This window comes from Rhamphochromis longiceps, linkage group LG16 (assembly GCF_057381845.1).
Source record: "Rhamphochromis longiceps isolate RC_006_pf linkage group LG16, R_longiceps_female_GT1.1, whole genome shotgun sequence".
Lineage (NCBI taxonomy): Eukaryota > Metazoa > Chordata > Actinopteri > Cichliformes > Cichlidae > Rhamphochromis > Rhamphochromis longiceps.
In genome coordinates, this window is record NC_140572.1 from 11,321,036 (window position 1) to 11,338,798 (window position 17,763).

Genomic DNA, 17,763 nt, shown 5'->3' on the forward strand with positions numbered 1-17,763 from the left:
CGTGCCAGATGCCATCGAATGTGAGCATTTGCCCACACAAGTCTGTTACGGCGACGAGCTGGAGTCAGGTCAAGACCCCGATGAGGACGACGGGCATGCAGTTGAGCGTCCCTGAGACGGTTTCTGACAGTTTGTGCAGAAATTGTTTGGTTGTGCAAACCAATTGTTCCAGCAGCTGTCTGGGTGGCTGGTCTCAGACGATCTTGGAGGTGAACCTGCTGGATGTGGAGGTCCTGGGCTGGTGTGGTTACACGAGGTCTGCGGTTGTGAGGCCGGTTGGATGTGCTGCCATATTCTCTGAAACGCCTGTGGAGACGGCTTATGGTTGAGAAATGAACATTCAATGCGCGGGCGACAGATCTGGTTGACATTCCTGCTGTCAGCATGCCAATTGCACGCTCCCTCATTGCTTGTGGCATCTGTGGCATTTTGCTGTGAGACAAAACTGCACATTCCAGGGTGGCCTTTTGTTGTGGGCAGTCTGAGGTACACCTGTGCACTACTCATGATGTCAGATCAGCATCCTGATGTGGCACACCTGTGAGGTGGGATGGATTATCTCAATATAGCAGATGTGCCCACTACCACACATTTGGACTGATTTGTGACCACTGTTTGGGAGGGATGGTTATACTGTGTATCTGGAATGAATTTTAGGTCTCTACGTCCATCCCATGGGGAATGGGAGCAAAAACAAAAGTGTTGCGTTTATATTTTTGTTCAGTGTATTTTTCAACTGTTCATTCCAAGCAGAGAGACAAACCACCCAATATTGTAATCAGTCCTCAAAAGCTGGCCAGTTCAGAGACTGTGAGTGTGACTCTGGACCCCTGGAGGTTAAGAAGCCAGCTGAGGACTGCACCCGGCTGTCGCTGCCTGAGCTGAGTCAATGCTCTGTGCAGCTGCAGGCTGCTTTGTGTTTGCCAGAGGCCCGTGCGCCTGCTGGCTCTGATCCGTTCCTGCCAGAGGCCTGTGTGCCTGCTGGTTCAGCCCTGCGTGTGCCAGGGGCCCCTGTGCCCGCTGGTTCAGTGACTATTTCCGCTGGGGGTTCTGGAGAGCCCGGCCAGCACTTTCCTGTCTCCGCTGGAGGGTCCGAGGGGCCCGTTCAGCCGCCTGTCTCCGCTGGAGGGTCCGAGGTGCCCGTTCAGCTGCCTGTCTCGTCAGCTGGAGGGCCCGAGGAGCCCGTCCAGCCTCCTGCCTCGTCAGCTGGAGGGCCCGAGGAGCCCGTCCAGCTGCCAGCTGCAGCCTCATCATCCTCGCCGGCTTCAGCTTCATCTTCGCCTGGTCCGGCATCTGCATCCTCAGCGTCGCCTGGTCCGGCCTCTGCTTCTGCCTCGCCTGGTCCGGCCTCTGCTTCTGCCTCGCCTGGTCCGGCATCTGCATCCTCAGCGTCGCCCGGTCCGGCTTCAGCATCCTCAGCGTCGCCTGGTCCGGCCTCTGCTTCTGCCTCGCCTTGTCCGGCCTCTGCTTCTGCCTCGCCTGGTCCGGCCTCTGCTTCTGCAGGGGCCACGCAGCCTTTGGGTCCCGAACCGCCGCCTCGACATCGGCGGTCATCTGCCAGGCCGCTAGTTGGGCGTCATCGTCGATATGGACGACCTCCCAGACGCCAACGCGGCCGGCCTCAGACGATGAATCGTCCTGGACTTCTGAGTTGTCAGCCTCCGGGCCGGCCTCCTGAACTGTGTTTTGTTATTGAACTCCAGCATGTGTGTTTGTGTTTTGGACAATTCACTTGGTTCGCTGGAGCTTGTTTTTGTTCGGTGTTGGTCCCTCCGTCCTGGGCCCCCGCCGCCCGCCCTGGGTTGGTCGTTTGTTTTTGTTTTGGGCTGTCTGGAGCCAGCCCTTGGAGGGGGGGTACTGTCATGGTCCTGGGTCGTTGACCCAGCGTTTTGTGTTTTGTGATCATTTTCCTCTGTTCTAGTTCTTCTGTGCCCTCCCCCCTTGTGTCCGGTTCGGGTTCTAGATTTCCTGTTTTGTTCTGAAAGTCTGTGTCTGTTGTCATTGTGTTCAGCTTGTCTCCTCCGGTCCTCATGTGTATTGGGTTCAGCTGTTCTTCCCTCCTGTGTGTGATTATCCGATTACCTTGTATGTGTATATTTAGTGGGTGTCGGTCTGTGTTCATTGTCGGCTCGTCTGCGTTCTATGGTGTTCCGTTCCTGTCTCTGCCCCACACCCCTTTTGTATGCTCTCAGGTTTGTCATTTAGTTCTGCCAATTTAGGTTTCTTCAGTTGTTTTCTCATGCTTCGTTGTCTGTTCTGCCACTGTCACCTGTAAATAAACCCTCACTCATATCATCAGTCGGCTGCCTGCATTTTGGGTCCTCCTTTCCTCCAACACCACACGGCTCACCCCGCCAGCCGTGACACCCACAGCTTATTGTGATGGCATGGAAAAGCTCTGGGGAGTGTGAATTGCTCACTTATGCTGAGTCCCTCCTATATTAACCACCCTCGATGAGTAATATGGCTCTATTTAACTAATAGAGCCATATTACATATTACTTAATGTTCAGTCTCGAACAGTTCTTGACCAGCTCACATCCAAATCACATGACCGATTGAGGAAAAAGGACCATCATCGTGTCTCTGTTTCAGCTTGCGCTAAAAGTGTGGACTTGAAACAGTGTGTCAGTCAAAAACAAAGGAAGTTGCAATCTCATCAAAAATCAGCGATACAGGTCACACAGAAAAAGACCACAAATACAGACACCTGCAGAAACACTGGCAATGACACTGCCAACCACAGGTGCCATAATACCCAATTAACTGGTATTTGTAATATAGACTAACACTACATTAGATCAGCTTAATATAATGAACTAACTAGAACTAACTAACAAACTTTATAAATTACAAATTTGTTCCATTTATTCCGCCCTAGTCCGTGGGTGAGAGAGTTGCTCCCAATGTATGGTTTTCATGCTGGTGTTGCTTCAGCCCCTGGCTCTTTCGAGCACTACACATCTGATGCAAACGTCAAAAGATTTAAGATTTAAGGAAAAAGAAATAATTGACATTGTACACATGTGTAAATATAAAACATCTACTGATTGTAATGATATTGACATGAAAATCGTCAAGAAGGTCATTGAAGGAATTGTAGGACCTCTAACATATATTTGCAACTTATCATTTCAGACGGGAAAAGTGCCAAACAAAATGAAAATAGCTAAAGTTGTGCCGCTGTATAAAACCGGGGATAGACGCCACTTCACAAATTACAGGCCTGTTTCTTTACTACCACAATTCTCCAAAATCCTAGAAAACCTGTTTAATAAACGATTAGACAAATTCTTAGATAAATATAAATTACTCTCTGACAGTCAATATGGATTCAGATCAAAAAGATCAACATCTCTGGCATTAATCGAATCAATTGAGGAGATTACGAATGCTATAGATCAGAAACAGTATGCAGCTGGAGTATTTCTGGATCTCAAGAAAGCATTCGACACAATCAATCATGACATATTAATTAATAAACTGGAACAGTATGGGATTAGGGGGGTTGTACTGCAATGGGTGAAAAATTATTTAAGTGACCGGAAACAATTTGTGAAGCTGGGTGTCCATTCCTCATCATGCTTGGACATTGCTTGTGGTGTTCCACAAGGCTCTGTACTGGGTCCAAAATTATTTATTATTTATATAAATGATATTTGTAAGGCATCTGATATATTAAAATTAGTATTATTTGCAGATGACACTAATATTTTTTGTTCTGGGGGGAATCTAAAGGAGCTGCTGGATACAATTACTTCAGAAATGTGCAAAATTAAAAAATGGTTTAACAGGAACAAACTATCGCTAAATCTAAGTAAAACTAAAATTATCTTATTTGGGAATTCCCTTAGAAATGCACAAGTGCAGATTCATGTAGATGGTGTGGAAATTGAAAGAGTACTTGAACATAAGTTTCTTGGTGTGATTATAGATGATAAATTAAACTGGAAGTCTCATATAAATCATATACATAACAAAATTTCAAGAAGTGTCTCAATCTTGAGTAAAGTAAAACACATTCTGGACCACAAATCACTCCACATTCTCTATTGTTCCCTGATTGCACCGTATTTGAATTACTGTGCAGAGGTTTGGGGCAATACTTACAAATGTTCGCTATCATCAATCTTTATATTACAAAAAAGGGCCATAAGGATAATCCATAAAACTGGTTACAGAGATCATACAAATCCACTATTCTTAAAATCAAAAATTCTAAAATTCACAGATCTGGTTCATTTTCTCACAGCACAAATTATATATAAAGCAATAAATAACCTGCTTCCTGACAATATTCTAAAAATGTTTTCTAAAAGGGAACGGGGATACAATTTGAGGGGGGAATTAAATTTAAAACATCCTCGTATCCGTACAACATTAAAAAGTTTTTGCATCTCTGTGTGTGGAGTGAAGCTGTGGAACAGACTAAGTAAAGATATGAAGCAATGTCCAAGCATGGCGCAGTTTAAAAAGCGGTTTAAGGATATGGTTTTTACAGGGTACAGGGAAAAGGTAGAGATTTGATAGGGTGTTCTTGTCTAATATTTTCATGTGTGTGCGCATGCACGGGTTTGTTGGTATGGATATATATATATAATTGTAGGCTGTGTATCCTTGAGGTGTTAATGGGGTTATTGAAAATGTGTATATGTGCGTATGTGTGTATATACGTATGTATGGATAGATAGAAACATATATGTGTATATATTAAAAAAAAAAAAAAAAAAAAAAAATTACACATAACATATAATGTAATTGCAAGGAGGTATTTCTGTAGTCTATTGATACTAGATAGTGGAAAAGGGGTGGGATTAAATAAGCTTATGCTTCTTCCTGCTCCTTTTTGAACATGGACGTTATTTGGAGTTGTGGTTGCTCGTTTTCCTTTTGTTTGCTTTGTTCATTTGTCTCTTTTAATTCTATTTTTTTTTATACTTTTTCAACATGTTCAAAATAAAGATTCAATCAATCAATCAATCAATCAATCAATCAATCAATCAATCAAGATTTATCAGAAATAAGTACAGTATCATAGCAAACAGACTGCATGAAAGTGCCAATGAAACCTTGTCTTGTCAAAAAACTAATAGCAGACTGATTGCATGTTGTTGGACTTGTTTTCCCATTTCATCATTGGACCCAATACAGTCATTTTTACCAGAAAAGTTAAAGCAAATGGATATGAAGAAATAGTTGGTTAACAAAGTTGCTGTTCTAGCCCTGTACCATCAGCATCTGTGGTAAATACACTTAAAAAAAAAAAAAGAGAATTACCTCCGATTAGTATTATTAAAAAAGAATATGGTTTGAAGCTGATTAATAATTGTGACCCTTGTGTATTAAGAAGATATTAAACCATGACAACTTCTGTAGTGACAAGCTGTAGGACTGGTTTTAATAGTTCAAATAAAGAAGACATTAATACGCTTTGCGTGACATAGTGAGTCTGACAAAGTGGAAGTGCCGATTGTGCGCAAAGAAATAGGAGGGACAGTGTGTTTGTGTGCGCGTGTGTGTACGTGAGTGAAGACGAGGGGATTGGAGTGGGGGTTGATAAATCCACCCTACGGCTCTGATCACAGAGCAGCAGGAACTGGACATGCCTAATGGAGATACAGAAAGTGCCCGCGCTTTGTTTTCCACAATTTCTCAACAGCTCCTGCAGAAAGCCGACACTTCATTGGTCGAAAGCCGTGCTGCTGAACATTGTGTTCTCCTGTATCTCTCTGCTCACTGCTGCTCTAAACCTTCTCGTCATCATTTCAGTCTCCCACTTCAGGCACAGATGATTTTTTTTATTGACAATAATGAAATGCAACTGATAAATATCTCTGTTTTTAATTTTTACTTTCGTTTTGTTAGATAAATAAATATCTTTGTCTCAGTTATCACTGTTAAGTTGAATAGGCTTCTTCATGTCTTAATAATGAAACATTTTCACTAAGATGGTTTTAACATGATTGACAAAACATTTTCAGTGCAGCTGTCAGCAGTCTTATTTTCATCCTAATCTTACACTTCAGACACTTCAAACTGAAATTGCTTAGTGATGAGTGGAATCAATTTTGCATGTTCTTGGTGTATTTTAATCACAACTGAAATTTTTATTTGCCTCGATTGAATCATGCCTTATTAATAGGACTTTTTCACTGATGGAATTTTTACTGAAGACCTTTTGAAATGATGAATTACTTTTTTTTTTCTCTTTGTAGGAAACTTCACACACCAAGTAACATCGTCCTCCTCTCTCTGGCTGTCTCAGACTTTCTTGTGGGTCTTCTGTTGATGCCAGCAGAAATATTAAGAAGCACGACCTGCTGGGTACTTGGTGATCTTATGTGTTCTGTTTATTGGTATCTGACCGGCAACATTATCTGTGCTTCAATAGGGAACATAGTTCTAATATCAGTTGATCGTTATGTGGCTATTTGTGACCCCTTGCATTACCGCACCAGAATTACTGTGAAACGAACCAAACTCAGTGTGTGCTTATGTTGGTTTTATGCTATTTTCTACTGGAGTCTTTATATAAAGAATATCCTGATTGAACCGGGCAGGTATAATTCCTGCTACGGAGAGTGTATGTTTGTCAGCAGTGATATTGCAGGGATTATTGACCTTTTTTTATCTTTTATTGTTCCAGTTTCTGTCATCATAGTTCTTTATATGAGAGTATTTGTGGCGGCTGTGTCTCAAGCTCGTGCCATGCGCTCTCATGTTACATCTGTCACACTTCAGCATTCAAGCAATCAAGCAAAGAAATCTGAGCTGAAAGCAGCCAGGACTCTGGGGGTTCTTGTAGTTGTGTTTCTGTCATGTTACTCTCCATTTTACTGCTATTATCTTGCTGAAGAAAATGTGGTCAATGATCCATCTGCATCTACTGTTATCATTATTTTTTACATTAACTCTTGTCTAAACCCTTTGATCTATGCCTTGTTTTACCCCTGGTTTAGAAATGCTGTTAAACTTATTGTCACTCTGCAGGTCTTCAAGCATAACTCCTGTGAGGCCAACATACTATAAAAGACTCTGAACTCTTCTCCAACTAATTTTTGTCATTATTTTCAGCTGTTAGATTTTTTTGGTTTGTAAACACCATTTTATGTCAGTCATATATAGGGATGGGTACCGGTGTCCGGTGCCATGATGGCACCGGTTCTGACATAAACGGTAGTAACCAGACCGAAAAGCAGCGCACATTTCGGTGCTTTATTTCGGTGCTTTTTTTTCCTGAGCTGTGATACACTTTAGATTCTAGCCAATCATTTTACGTTTCCGAGGATAGTAGGCGGGGCCAGGTACGTACGTTCTTTTAGAGCAGAGCTACAGATTAAAAATGTCCAAGGCGAAGCGGTTAAAAGTCTGGCTGTACTTCATAGCAAAATATGCAAACTCAGCAGCCTGCAACAAGTGCTTTAAGCTGATACTGTGATACTGTCAAAGGAGGTAACACCTGAAATCCGATGAAACACCTGGCGACGCATAGCGTTTTTTTTAAAAGCCGAGAAATGCGCCGTATTTGATAGCTTGCTGCGAGACCTCACACCGAGCACATCTACTGCGGGTGGGTTGCCTGTTATGCAACATCCCCCAAAAACACGAAGAGGAGAGTCCTGGCCCCTAGCCCTGCCAGTGTAGCAGAAATGATGACGGATGATGATGGCAGCAGCAGCCGTTCTTCTCTGCGTGAGTAGGCTAACCACGTTATTACATTAATGCATGTAAGGTGAACTAGCAAACATCATCATAGCTACATGCGGCTGTCTTCTTGTTTGATGGCAGATACTCTCTTCACCCTGGCTAAAAAGGCTAAAATGACCAAAGAAAAAGTGGAAAACAGTTAAACATGAGAGGTTTAGGACAAAGTTTGTGTTTTTTCCATTGTTTAAGCACTGCTTCCAGCCAAGAGTGATACCATATATGCCCCATAGCTGCAGAAAAGGCTAACATTGTTATATTTTTACAAAAAACAGCTGAACATGAGAGGTTTTTGGACCAATTTTGTGTTCTCCATTCTTTAAGCACCGGTTTGAGCACCGTTTGAGCACCGGCACCGTTTCAAAAGTACCGATTTGGCACCGGTATCGGATAAAACCTAAACGATACCCATCTCTAGTCATATATATATAGAAACTTAGCAAGCAGTTTGCTAACTGTAGCATGGGAGATGGGTGGTCTCGTAGGGTGTCTTGCATTGAAATCTGCTGCAATGACCCGGTTACTGCGTTCACCAGATATCAACACAATTTCGATCCGCTCCTCATGTGTTAACCTCTTCGACATGTCAATGGCTGTGAACAAAGAGACACTTGTAAATAACTCATGAAAGAATAAACTTAGGTTGAAACCAAGCGCACCGTTGTTTTTCTTGTGACATTACCAATAAGTTTGATGTGTCACATGGCCCTCTTCCTATTGAAAAAACAAAAGTTGTATCCAAGATGGCCGACTTCTAAATGGCCACCATGGTCACCACCCATCTTAAGGAGTTTGCCCCCTCACATATACTAATGTGCCACAAACAGGACTTTAATATCACCAACCATTCCCATGTTATTACGGTGTACCGTATAAATGGCCCACCCTGTACATACATTCAGCAACCACTTTATCAGTTACACTTTACTCCAGTGCTCGCCACAATAATCCATATTTCTAATTAGCCTTTCTCATCAGCACCAATTCAATTTAATTCGATTTTATTTATATAGCGCCAAATCACAACATAGGCGCTTCATATTGTACAGTAGATCCTACAATAATAGATACTGAGAAAAACCCAACAATCATATGGCCCCCTATGAGCAAGCACTTGGGCGACAGTGGGAAGGAAAAACTCCCTTTTAACAGGAAGAAACCTCCAGCAGAACCAGGCTCAGGGAGGAGCAGTCATCTGCTGCGACCGCTTGGGGTGAGAGAAGGAAAACAGAATAAAAGACATGCTGTGGAACAGAGCCCAAGATTAATAGCAGGTACAATTCAATACAGAGAGGTCTATTAACACATAGTGAGTGAGAAAGGTGACTGGAAAGGAAAAACTCATCATGGTAATCCCCCAGCAGCCTACAGGGAGTGCAGAATTATTAGGCAAGTTGTATTTTTGAGAAATAATTTTATTATTGAACAACAACCATGTTCTCAATGAACCCAAAAAACTCATTAATATCAAAGCTGAATGTTTTTGGAAGTAGTTTTTAGTTTGTTTTTAGTTTTAGCTATTTTAGGGGGATATCTGTGTGTGCAGGTGACTATTACTGTGCATAATTATTAGGCAACTTAACAAAAAACAAATATATACCCATTTCAATTATTTATTTTTACCAGTGAAACCAATATAACATCTCCACATTCACAAATATACATTTCTGACATTCAAAAACAAAACAAAAACAAATCAGCGACCAATATAGCCACCTTTCTTTGCAAGGACACACTGTAAAACCTAATAAGTTCACAGAACTCAAAAATTGTTGTGTAACAGATTACACAATTTTTTAGTGATGTTTTTAAAAGTTTTAAGTTTAACTAAAAATTATAGTTGCAGTTGCCTTAAATTACCTCAATGTTAACTCATAAATGTTGATATTCCTCAACTTATAATTAGGGAGTAATAAACTCAAAATGTTCAATATTTTTCAACTTAATTAAAAAAATAATTAATTAATGACGCTGGCCAAATCTTCCCCGCATCAAGGTAAATTCAAGATGGCTGACACAGCTTTCCTGAAGGAGCGACAAGACTCCACCCACCAGAACGTCACTAATATATGCTTCTTAAACTTTTTGAGCGTTCCAAAAAAATTAGCTAAAAAATATTGAGCCCTGTTGAATTAAAGCTGCATAAAAGCCAACAGAGCTCAATACTTTATAGTTTGCTCAACTACAAAACGACATTTGAGTGTTATGAGCTTATTAGTTATGAGCTATGTCATTATTTTCAGCTGTTAGATTTTTTTGGTTTGTAAACACCATTTTATGTCAGTCATATATAGGGATGGGTACCGGTGTCCGGTGCCATGATGGCACCGGTTCTGACATAAACGGTAGTAACCAGACCGAAAAGCAGCGCACATTTCGGTGCTTTATTTCGGTGCTTTTTTTTCCTGAGCTGTGATACACTTTAGATTCTAGCCAATCATTTTACGTTTCCGAGGATAGTAGGCGGGGCCAGGTACGTACGTTCTTTTAGAGCAGAGCTACAGATTAAAAATGTCCAAGGCGAAGCGGTTAAAAGTCTGGCTGTACTTCATAGCAAAATATGCAAACTCAGCAGCCTGCAACAAGTGCTTTAAGCTGATACTGTGATACTGTCAAAGGAGGTAACACCTGAAATCCGATGAAACACCTGGCGACGCATAGCGTTTTTTTTAAAAGCCGAGAAATGCGCCGTATTTGATAGCTTGCTGCGAGACCTCACACCGAGCACATCTACTGCGGGTGGGTTGCCTGTTATGCAACATCCCCCAAAAACACGAAGAGGAGAGTCCTGGCCCCTAGCCCTGCCAGTGTAGCAGAAATGATGACGGATGATGATGGCAGCAGCAGCCGTTCTTCTCTGCGTGAGTAGGCTAACCACGTTATTACATTAATGCATGTAAGGTGAACTAGCAAACATCATCATAGCTACATGCGGCTGTCTTCTTGTTTGATGGCAGATACTCTCTTCACCCTGGCTAAAAAGGCTAAAATGACCAAAGAAAAAGTGGAAAACAGTTAAACATGAGAGGTTTAGGACAAAGTTTGTGTTTTTTCCATTGTTTAAGCACTGCTTCCAGCCAAGAGTGATACCATATATGCCCCATAGCTGCAGAAAAGGCTAACATTGTTATATTTTTACAAAAAACAGCTGAACATGAGAGGTTTTTGGACCAATTTTGTGTTCTCCATTCTTTAAGCACCGGTTTGAGCACCGTTTGAGCACCGGCACCGTTTCAAAAGTACCGATTTGGCACCGGTATCGGATAAAACCTAAACGATACCCATCTCTAGTCATATATATATAGAAACTTAGCAAGCAGTTTGCTAACTGTAGCATGGGAGATGGGTGGTCTCGTAGGGTGTCTTGCATTGAAATCTGCTGCAATGACCCGGTTACTGCGTTCACCAGATATCAACACAATTTCGATCCGCTCCTCATGTGTTAACCTCTTCGACATGTCAATGGCTGTGAACAAAGAGACACTTGTAAATAACTCATGAAAGAATAAACTTAGGTTGAAACCAAGCGCACCGTTGTTTTTCTTGTGACATTACCAATAAGTTTGATGTGTCACATGGCCCTCTTCCTATTGAAAAAACAAAAGTTGTATCCAAGATGGCCGACTTCTAAATGGCCACCATGGTCACCACCCATCTTAAGGAGTTTGCCCCCTCACATATACTAATGTGCCACAAACAGGACTTTAATATCACCAACCATTCCCATGTTATTACGGTGTACCGTATAAATGGCCCACCCTGTACATACATTCAGCAACCACTTTATCAGTTACACTTTACTCCAGTGCTCGCCACAATAATCCATATTTCTAATTAGCCTTTCTCATCAGCACCAATTCAATTTAATTCGATTTTATTTATATAGCGCCAAATCACAACATAGGCGCTTCATATTGTACAGTAGATCCTACAATAATAGATACTGAGAAAAACCCAACAATCATATGGCCCCCTATGAGCAAGCACTTGGGCGACAGTGGGAAGGAAAAACTCCCTTTTAACAGGAAGAAACCTCCAGCAGAACCAGGCTCAGGGAGGAGCAGTCATCTGCTGCGACCGCTTGGGGTGAGAGAAGGAAAACAGAATAAAAGACATGCTGTGGAACAGAGCCCAAGATTAATAGCAGGTACAATTCAATACAGAGAGGTCTATTAACACATAGTGAGTGAGAAAGGTGACTGGAAAGGAAAAACTCATCATGGTAATCCCCCAGCAGCCTACAGGGAGTGCAGAATTATTAGGCAAGTTGTATTTTTGAGAAATAATTTTATTATTGAACAACAACCATGTTCTCAATGAACCCAAAAAACTCATTAATATCAAAGCTGAATGTTTTTGGAAGTAGTTTTTAGTTTGTTTTTAGTTTTAGCTATTTTAGGGGGATATCTGTGTGTGCAGGTGACTATTACTGTGCATAATTATTAGGCAACTTAACAAAAAACAAATATATACCCATTTCAATTATTTATTTTTACCAGTGAAACCAATATAACATCTCCACATTCACAAATATACATTTCTGACATTCAAAAACAAAACAAAAACAAATCAGCGACCAATATAGCCACCTTTCTTTGCAAGGACACACTGTAAAACCTAATAAGTTCACAGAACTCAAAAATTGTTGTGTAACAGATTACACAATTTTTTAGTGATGTTTTTAAAAGTTTTAAGTTTAACTAAAAATTATAGTTGCAGTTGCCTTAAATTACCTCAATGTTAACTCATAAATGTTGATATTCCTCAACTTATAATTAGGGAGTAATAAACTCAAAATGTTCAATATTTTTCAACTTAATTAAAAAAATAATTAATTAATGACGCTGGCCAAATCTTCCCCGCATCAAGGTAAATTCAAGATGGCTGACACAGCTTTCCTGAAGGAGCGACAAGACTCCACCCACCAGAACGTCACTAATATATGCTTCTTAAACTTTTTGAGCGTTCCAAAAAAATTAGCTAAAAAATATTGAGCCCTGTTGAATTAAAGCTGCATAAAAGCCAACAGAGCTCAATACTTTATAGTTTGCTCAACTACAAAACGACATTTGAGTGTTATGAGCTTATTAGTTATGAGCTAGAACAACTGTTAGGGATTACAGTGCACTCAAAAGCCTGCCATCCATGGATTCTGTCAGTGTTTTGATCTGTTCACCATCAACATTGCGTGCAGCAGCAACCACAGCCTCCCAGACACTGTTCAGAGAGGTGTACTGTTTTCCCTCCTTGTAAATCTCACATTTGATGATGGACCACAGGTTCTCAATGGGGTTCAGATCAGGTGAACAAGGTGGCCATGTCATTAGTTTTTCTTCTTTTATACCCTTTCTTGCCAGCCACGCTGTGGAGTACTTGGACGCGTGTGATGGAGCATTGTCCTGCATGAAAATCATGTTTTTCTTGAAGGATGCAGACTTCTTCCTGTACCACTGCTTGAAGAAGGTGTCTTCCAGAAACTGGCAGTAGGACTGGGAGTTGAGCTTGACTCCATCCTCAACCCGAAAAGGCCCCACAAGCTCATCTTTGATGATACCAGCCCAAACCAGTACTCCACCTCCACCTTGCTGGCGTCTGAGTCGGACTGGAGCTCTCTGCCCTTTACCAATCCAGCCACGGGCCCATCAAGACTCACTCTCATTTCATCAATCCATAAAACCTTAGAAAAATCAGTCTTGAGATATTTCTTGACCCAGTCTTGACGTTTCAGCTTGTGTGTCTTGTTCAGTGGTGGTCGTCTTTCAGCCTTTCTTACCTTGGCCATGTCTCTGAGTATTGCACACCTTGTGCTTTTGGGCACTCCAGTGATGTTGCAGCTCTGAAATATGGCCAAACTGGTGGCAAGTGGCATCTTGGCAGCTGCACGCTTGACTTTTCTCAGTTCATGGGCAGTTATTTTGCGCCTTGGTTTTTCCACACGCTTCTTGCGACCCTGTTGACTATTTTGAATGAAACGCTTGATTGTTCGATGATCACGCTTCAGAAGCTTTGCAATTTTGAGACTGCTGCATCCCTCTGCAAGATATCTCACTATTTTTGACTTTTCTGAGCCTGCCAAGTCCTTCTTTTGACCCATTTTGCCAAAGGAAAGGACGTTGCCTAATAATTATGCACACCTGATATAGGGTGTTGATGTCATTAGACCACACCCCTTCTCATTACAGAGATGCACATCACCTAATATGCTTAATTGGTAGTAGGCTTTCGAGCCTATACAGCTTGGAGTAAGACAACATGCATGAAGAGGATGATGTGGACAAAATACTCATTTGCCTAATAATTCTGCACTCCCTGTATAACTATTGCAGGGTAACTAAGGGAGGATTCAGGGTCACCTGATCCAGCCCTAACTATATGCAAAAAGGAAAGTTTTAAGCCTAATTTTAAAAGTAGAGATAGTCAAAGCATTTAGGCATGTCGATATAATCAAGGTGGTGCCTGCTGGAGGTCAAACCGAGGATCAAAAAATGAAAAAAAGATGAGTAAATGTGGCATAATTGTTGATGTCAAACCAGTGGATCTGAGTATTTCAGAGACATACTGATGTACTGAGATTTTTCTGCACAAACATCTCCAGAGTTTATGGAGTGGTCTGAAATGAGAAAATTATTCAGTGTGCTGTAGTTTTCTGGGTTGAAATCCTTTGTTGATGTCAGAGGAGAATGGCTAGACTACTTCAAGCTGATAGGAAGGCAACAGAACCCAAAATAACCACTTATTACAAACAAACAACTAAGATCATGAAACTGAAGCTATATTTTGCACAAAAAGTGTCAGACGGATTCGTGCTGTGGTTACAATGACGCAGACGCTGTACCAGTCTGAAGGGTGAAGAGACAGTTAAACATAAAAGTGAATCTCTTGATTTACCGGTCGATCTCTGTCCCCACCCTAACCTATGGTCACAAAGTTTAGGTAGTGACCAAAAGAATGAGATCATGGATACAAGCAGCGGAAATAAGCTTTCTCTGAAGGATGGCTGGTTTCTTTCTCCCTTAGAGATAGGGTGAGGAGTTCAGCCATCCAGGAGGGGCTGAGAGTAGAGCTGCTACTTCTCCACATCGAAAGGAGCCAGTTGAGGTGGTTCAAGCATCTGATAATGATGCATCCCACGCACATTCTGTGTTAGGTGTTTGTGGAAGCAGGTTTCTTTTCTGTTGTGTTAATCACATCAGGGATGTAAGTCCTTAGGTGACGGCCAAGCAGAAAACGAGGTAATAATTCTCTCTGCAAGGGAGAAGGTATAGCCCCCCCCCCCCCCCCCCCTCCCCAAGAGGGGCCAACATGTAAGAGTTTGTGGAATGTTCTTTGTCTCTGTCTCTGTGTATAAGATGTAAGGGCGGTGGCCACAATTCAGAGATGGTCCTAGTGTTTCACTGGGATGCTCTCTCCTGGACAAGCTGGAGGAGTTGGTTGGTGAGAGGGAGGTCTGGGGTTCTCTCTTTAGGCTGCTGCCCCTGCCAGCCACCGATAAGTGGAAGAAGATGGATGGATTGATGCAAAACTGTTCACGAAGTGAAAGATATCGAGCTACATTCCAAGTCATACTAAACTTTTTTTTTTATCCCTTTTGAAGGCAATTTGATCCATAGTGTAGTGATTTATATGTTTAACTGTCAAGCAAACAATCCCTGGTTCAAGCTTGAGAGAAAACGTAAATCCTTTGAGGGTTATGTCATGAAGGGTGTCTAGTGTAAAAATCTGCCGAATCAACTCTATAATGAATGGTTAATGTGGGTAATGTAGTTAAGAGTAGCTTTTTTTTTTTTTTTCTTTCAAAATTTCTAGACTACACCTAATACCACTAGGTACACAGCAAATTCAAAAGTGTTAAATTTTTGGTGTTAATAGTCTCCTTGCAAAAGTAGAGTTAATTTTACTCTAAGCAGAGTCACATTCTTTTAATGTAACTCTGAGGTGTAAAATGATAGTAGTTAAAATCGAGTGTTAAAAATGAGTGTTTCTATTTCAAATCTGGAGGTGTTACAATGGAAACATTAACTCTTGACCTCTTAACTCTGAACTCCTACAGGGGCTATGACACCAACAGAGTAAATTCACAGACTCCGCCCCCAGCACGGCTTCAATCGAAGCTGAAGTGAAGCCGTTTCAGAACATTTTGCTCTACATATTCGAGTTGTTTGCCATGCTTGGTAAGTCATTTTTTCAAAGATTGTTTCAATTATTATTATGAGCTTTTACTTCTGTGGCTCTTTGGAGTTGAGACAAAGCTGTGTGAAAGGCATTAGCCATGTTGCTCGCTGATAGCATAATATTCTGTTTTAGCTAGCTGAAAGGTATTGTTTGCGGGCAAATACCACAGCCTTGAAAAAAAGCTTGCATGTGAATTTTCAGTCAAACTTTTGGTCAATAACACCTAAAACAATGTCTAGAATGTGAAATGTTGGTATAATGGTGCTACTTGAAGCCTGAAAACGATCGCCCATAAAAAAAAAATAAAAAAACGAGCAAACAGCAGTAGCAGACGTCCTGACTGGATTCTACGGTAGCATAGATCCCTCCAGAGTTTTGTGCACACGGTTTAGGTAAAAATGAAAAAAGTTGAGGTTTTACATTTAGTTCAGTATTACCTGTTGCCTGTGTCCTTGTCTTTTGGGAAAATACTTTACACAAGTAATGGCTCAAAGAGGATTCCTTTTTTTTTTTACTGTGCTGCAATTGTTTACTGGATTATTTGTGCCGTTAATTAGTGTCAACTAATTTTTATTCAATCTCCGCACAGGATATGCTTGTGAAGATGGAATATGGGGGAGAGCAGAAGTGCGTTGAAGTTCCACAAAGGGATGAATGAAGGACATGCATATTGTATTGAAGAAATAAGTGATGAGAATGCTGTTATTTGCATTTACCATGTCAGACCTTTTGATAAACAAAATTCTAATGAAAGTGAGAACATGTATACTGTTACATCTTTCAGAAAATGTTTTGAAATTGTGGTGCACAGTTCAGAATAAATGTTTTTCAAAAACCATTGCATCTTTTTAGTAAATGTTTATTTCCAAAAGAAATTTCTAGAAGTTCAGAACAGTAAAATTCCCGCTTTTTAGAATGAATTAGAAGATAACTCTTACGTAGTTAAACTAAAATACTCTTTGAGAGTTAATATATAAATTCTTAACACCAAGTGTTAAATTATCAACTCCAGACAGATTTGGTGTTTAACACTAAATCAGAGTTAACGTACCAACTCTCCAAAAAGAGTTAAATTAACACTCTCTGGTGTGGACCCATATAGACACTTTAATAGTGTTGAAATCAAATCCAACAGTGTTAATTTGGACATGCTGGATTTGCTGTGTAGCAATAATGTACCAATGGGCAATAGGCCCTGCACTTTGAGTGGTCTGTCCACAGTGTTTCCAAATGGGACCCAAAGGGACAAGTTCGGAAGACAGACAGACATGTCTGTCTTCATGCATGTGCTAATATTGGTCAATTTTGTCAGCAATTCTTAGCCTTGTTCTGTTTTCTATAGCAGTGTGTTTGCAACAGATAATCCAATTCAACTAGGCAGATGTAATCCCTGCTAGAGAGAATGTGTGATTCTCATACGCTGCATTACTGGGACTATTTTTTAACCTTGGTTGTTCCATTTACTCTTATATTATAAGGGATATGGGTTACAGCCATTCCTCTAACACCATTTGCATATAATGTTGTTTTTTGCACAGTCAAAGGAGCATTCAAGAAACATTTCACTGTGTGTTGTGCTCGTATGACTATGCATGTGATAAATAAAGAATTTTCTGGGATGCTTAGGACTCATATTGCACTGCTGAAAATAGTTTATTTTGATGCATATGCTGGTTTTTTTTGCAAATTTGCATTATAATATTTATTTTCGTTTTTGCTGCAGTATATAAAAATTGGTGTATTTCAGAAATAATAATATGAAGACACTTAAAATAAATTTCCTGTGGTGGGAAACTATTTTGTGCAACTTTTTTGTATTTACAGTTTTGAGGGATAAGCCTCTTAAATTTCTCTAACTAGAAATATATGTTAAAAAAAAACAATTTT

At 40.8% G+C, this 17,763-nt stretch overlaps 1 protein-coding gene and 1 long non-coding RNA gene across 2 annotated transcripts; both read left to right on the forward strand.

Annotated features, from left to right (window-relative positions):
* The first annotated feature begins 5,609 nt into the window (after positions 1-5,609).
* On the forward strand, positions 5,610-7,029 carry LOC146650680 (trace amine-associated receptor 13c-like). Its single transcript, XM_085383589.1, has 2 exons — positions 5,610-5,782; positions 6,216-7,029. The coding sequence occupies exons 1-2, from the start codon at positions 5,610-5,612 to the stop codon at positions 7,027-7,029; spliced, it is 987 nt and encodes a 328-aa protein (XP_085239715.1).
* Positions 7,030-15,784: 8,755 nt separating this feature from the next.
* On the forward strand, positions 15,785-16,714 carry LOC146650681 (uncharacterized). The gene is made up of 2 exons (XR_014908048.1): positions 15,785-15,875; positions 16,466-16,714. It is a non-coding gene; the product is annotated as an uncharacterized LOC146650681 (long non-coding RNA).
* Positions 16,715-17,763: the final 1,049 nt, after the last annotated feature.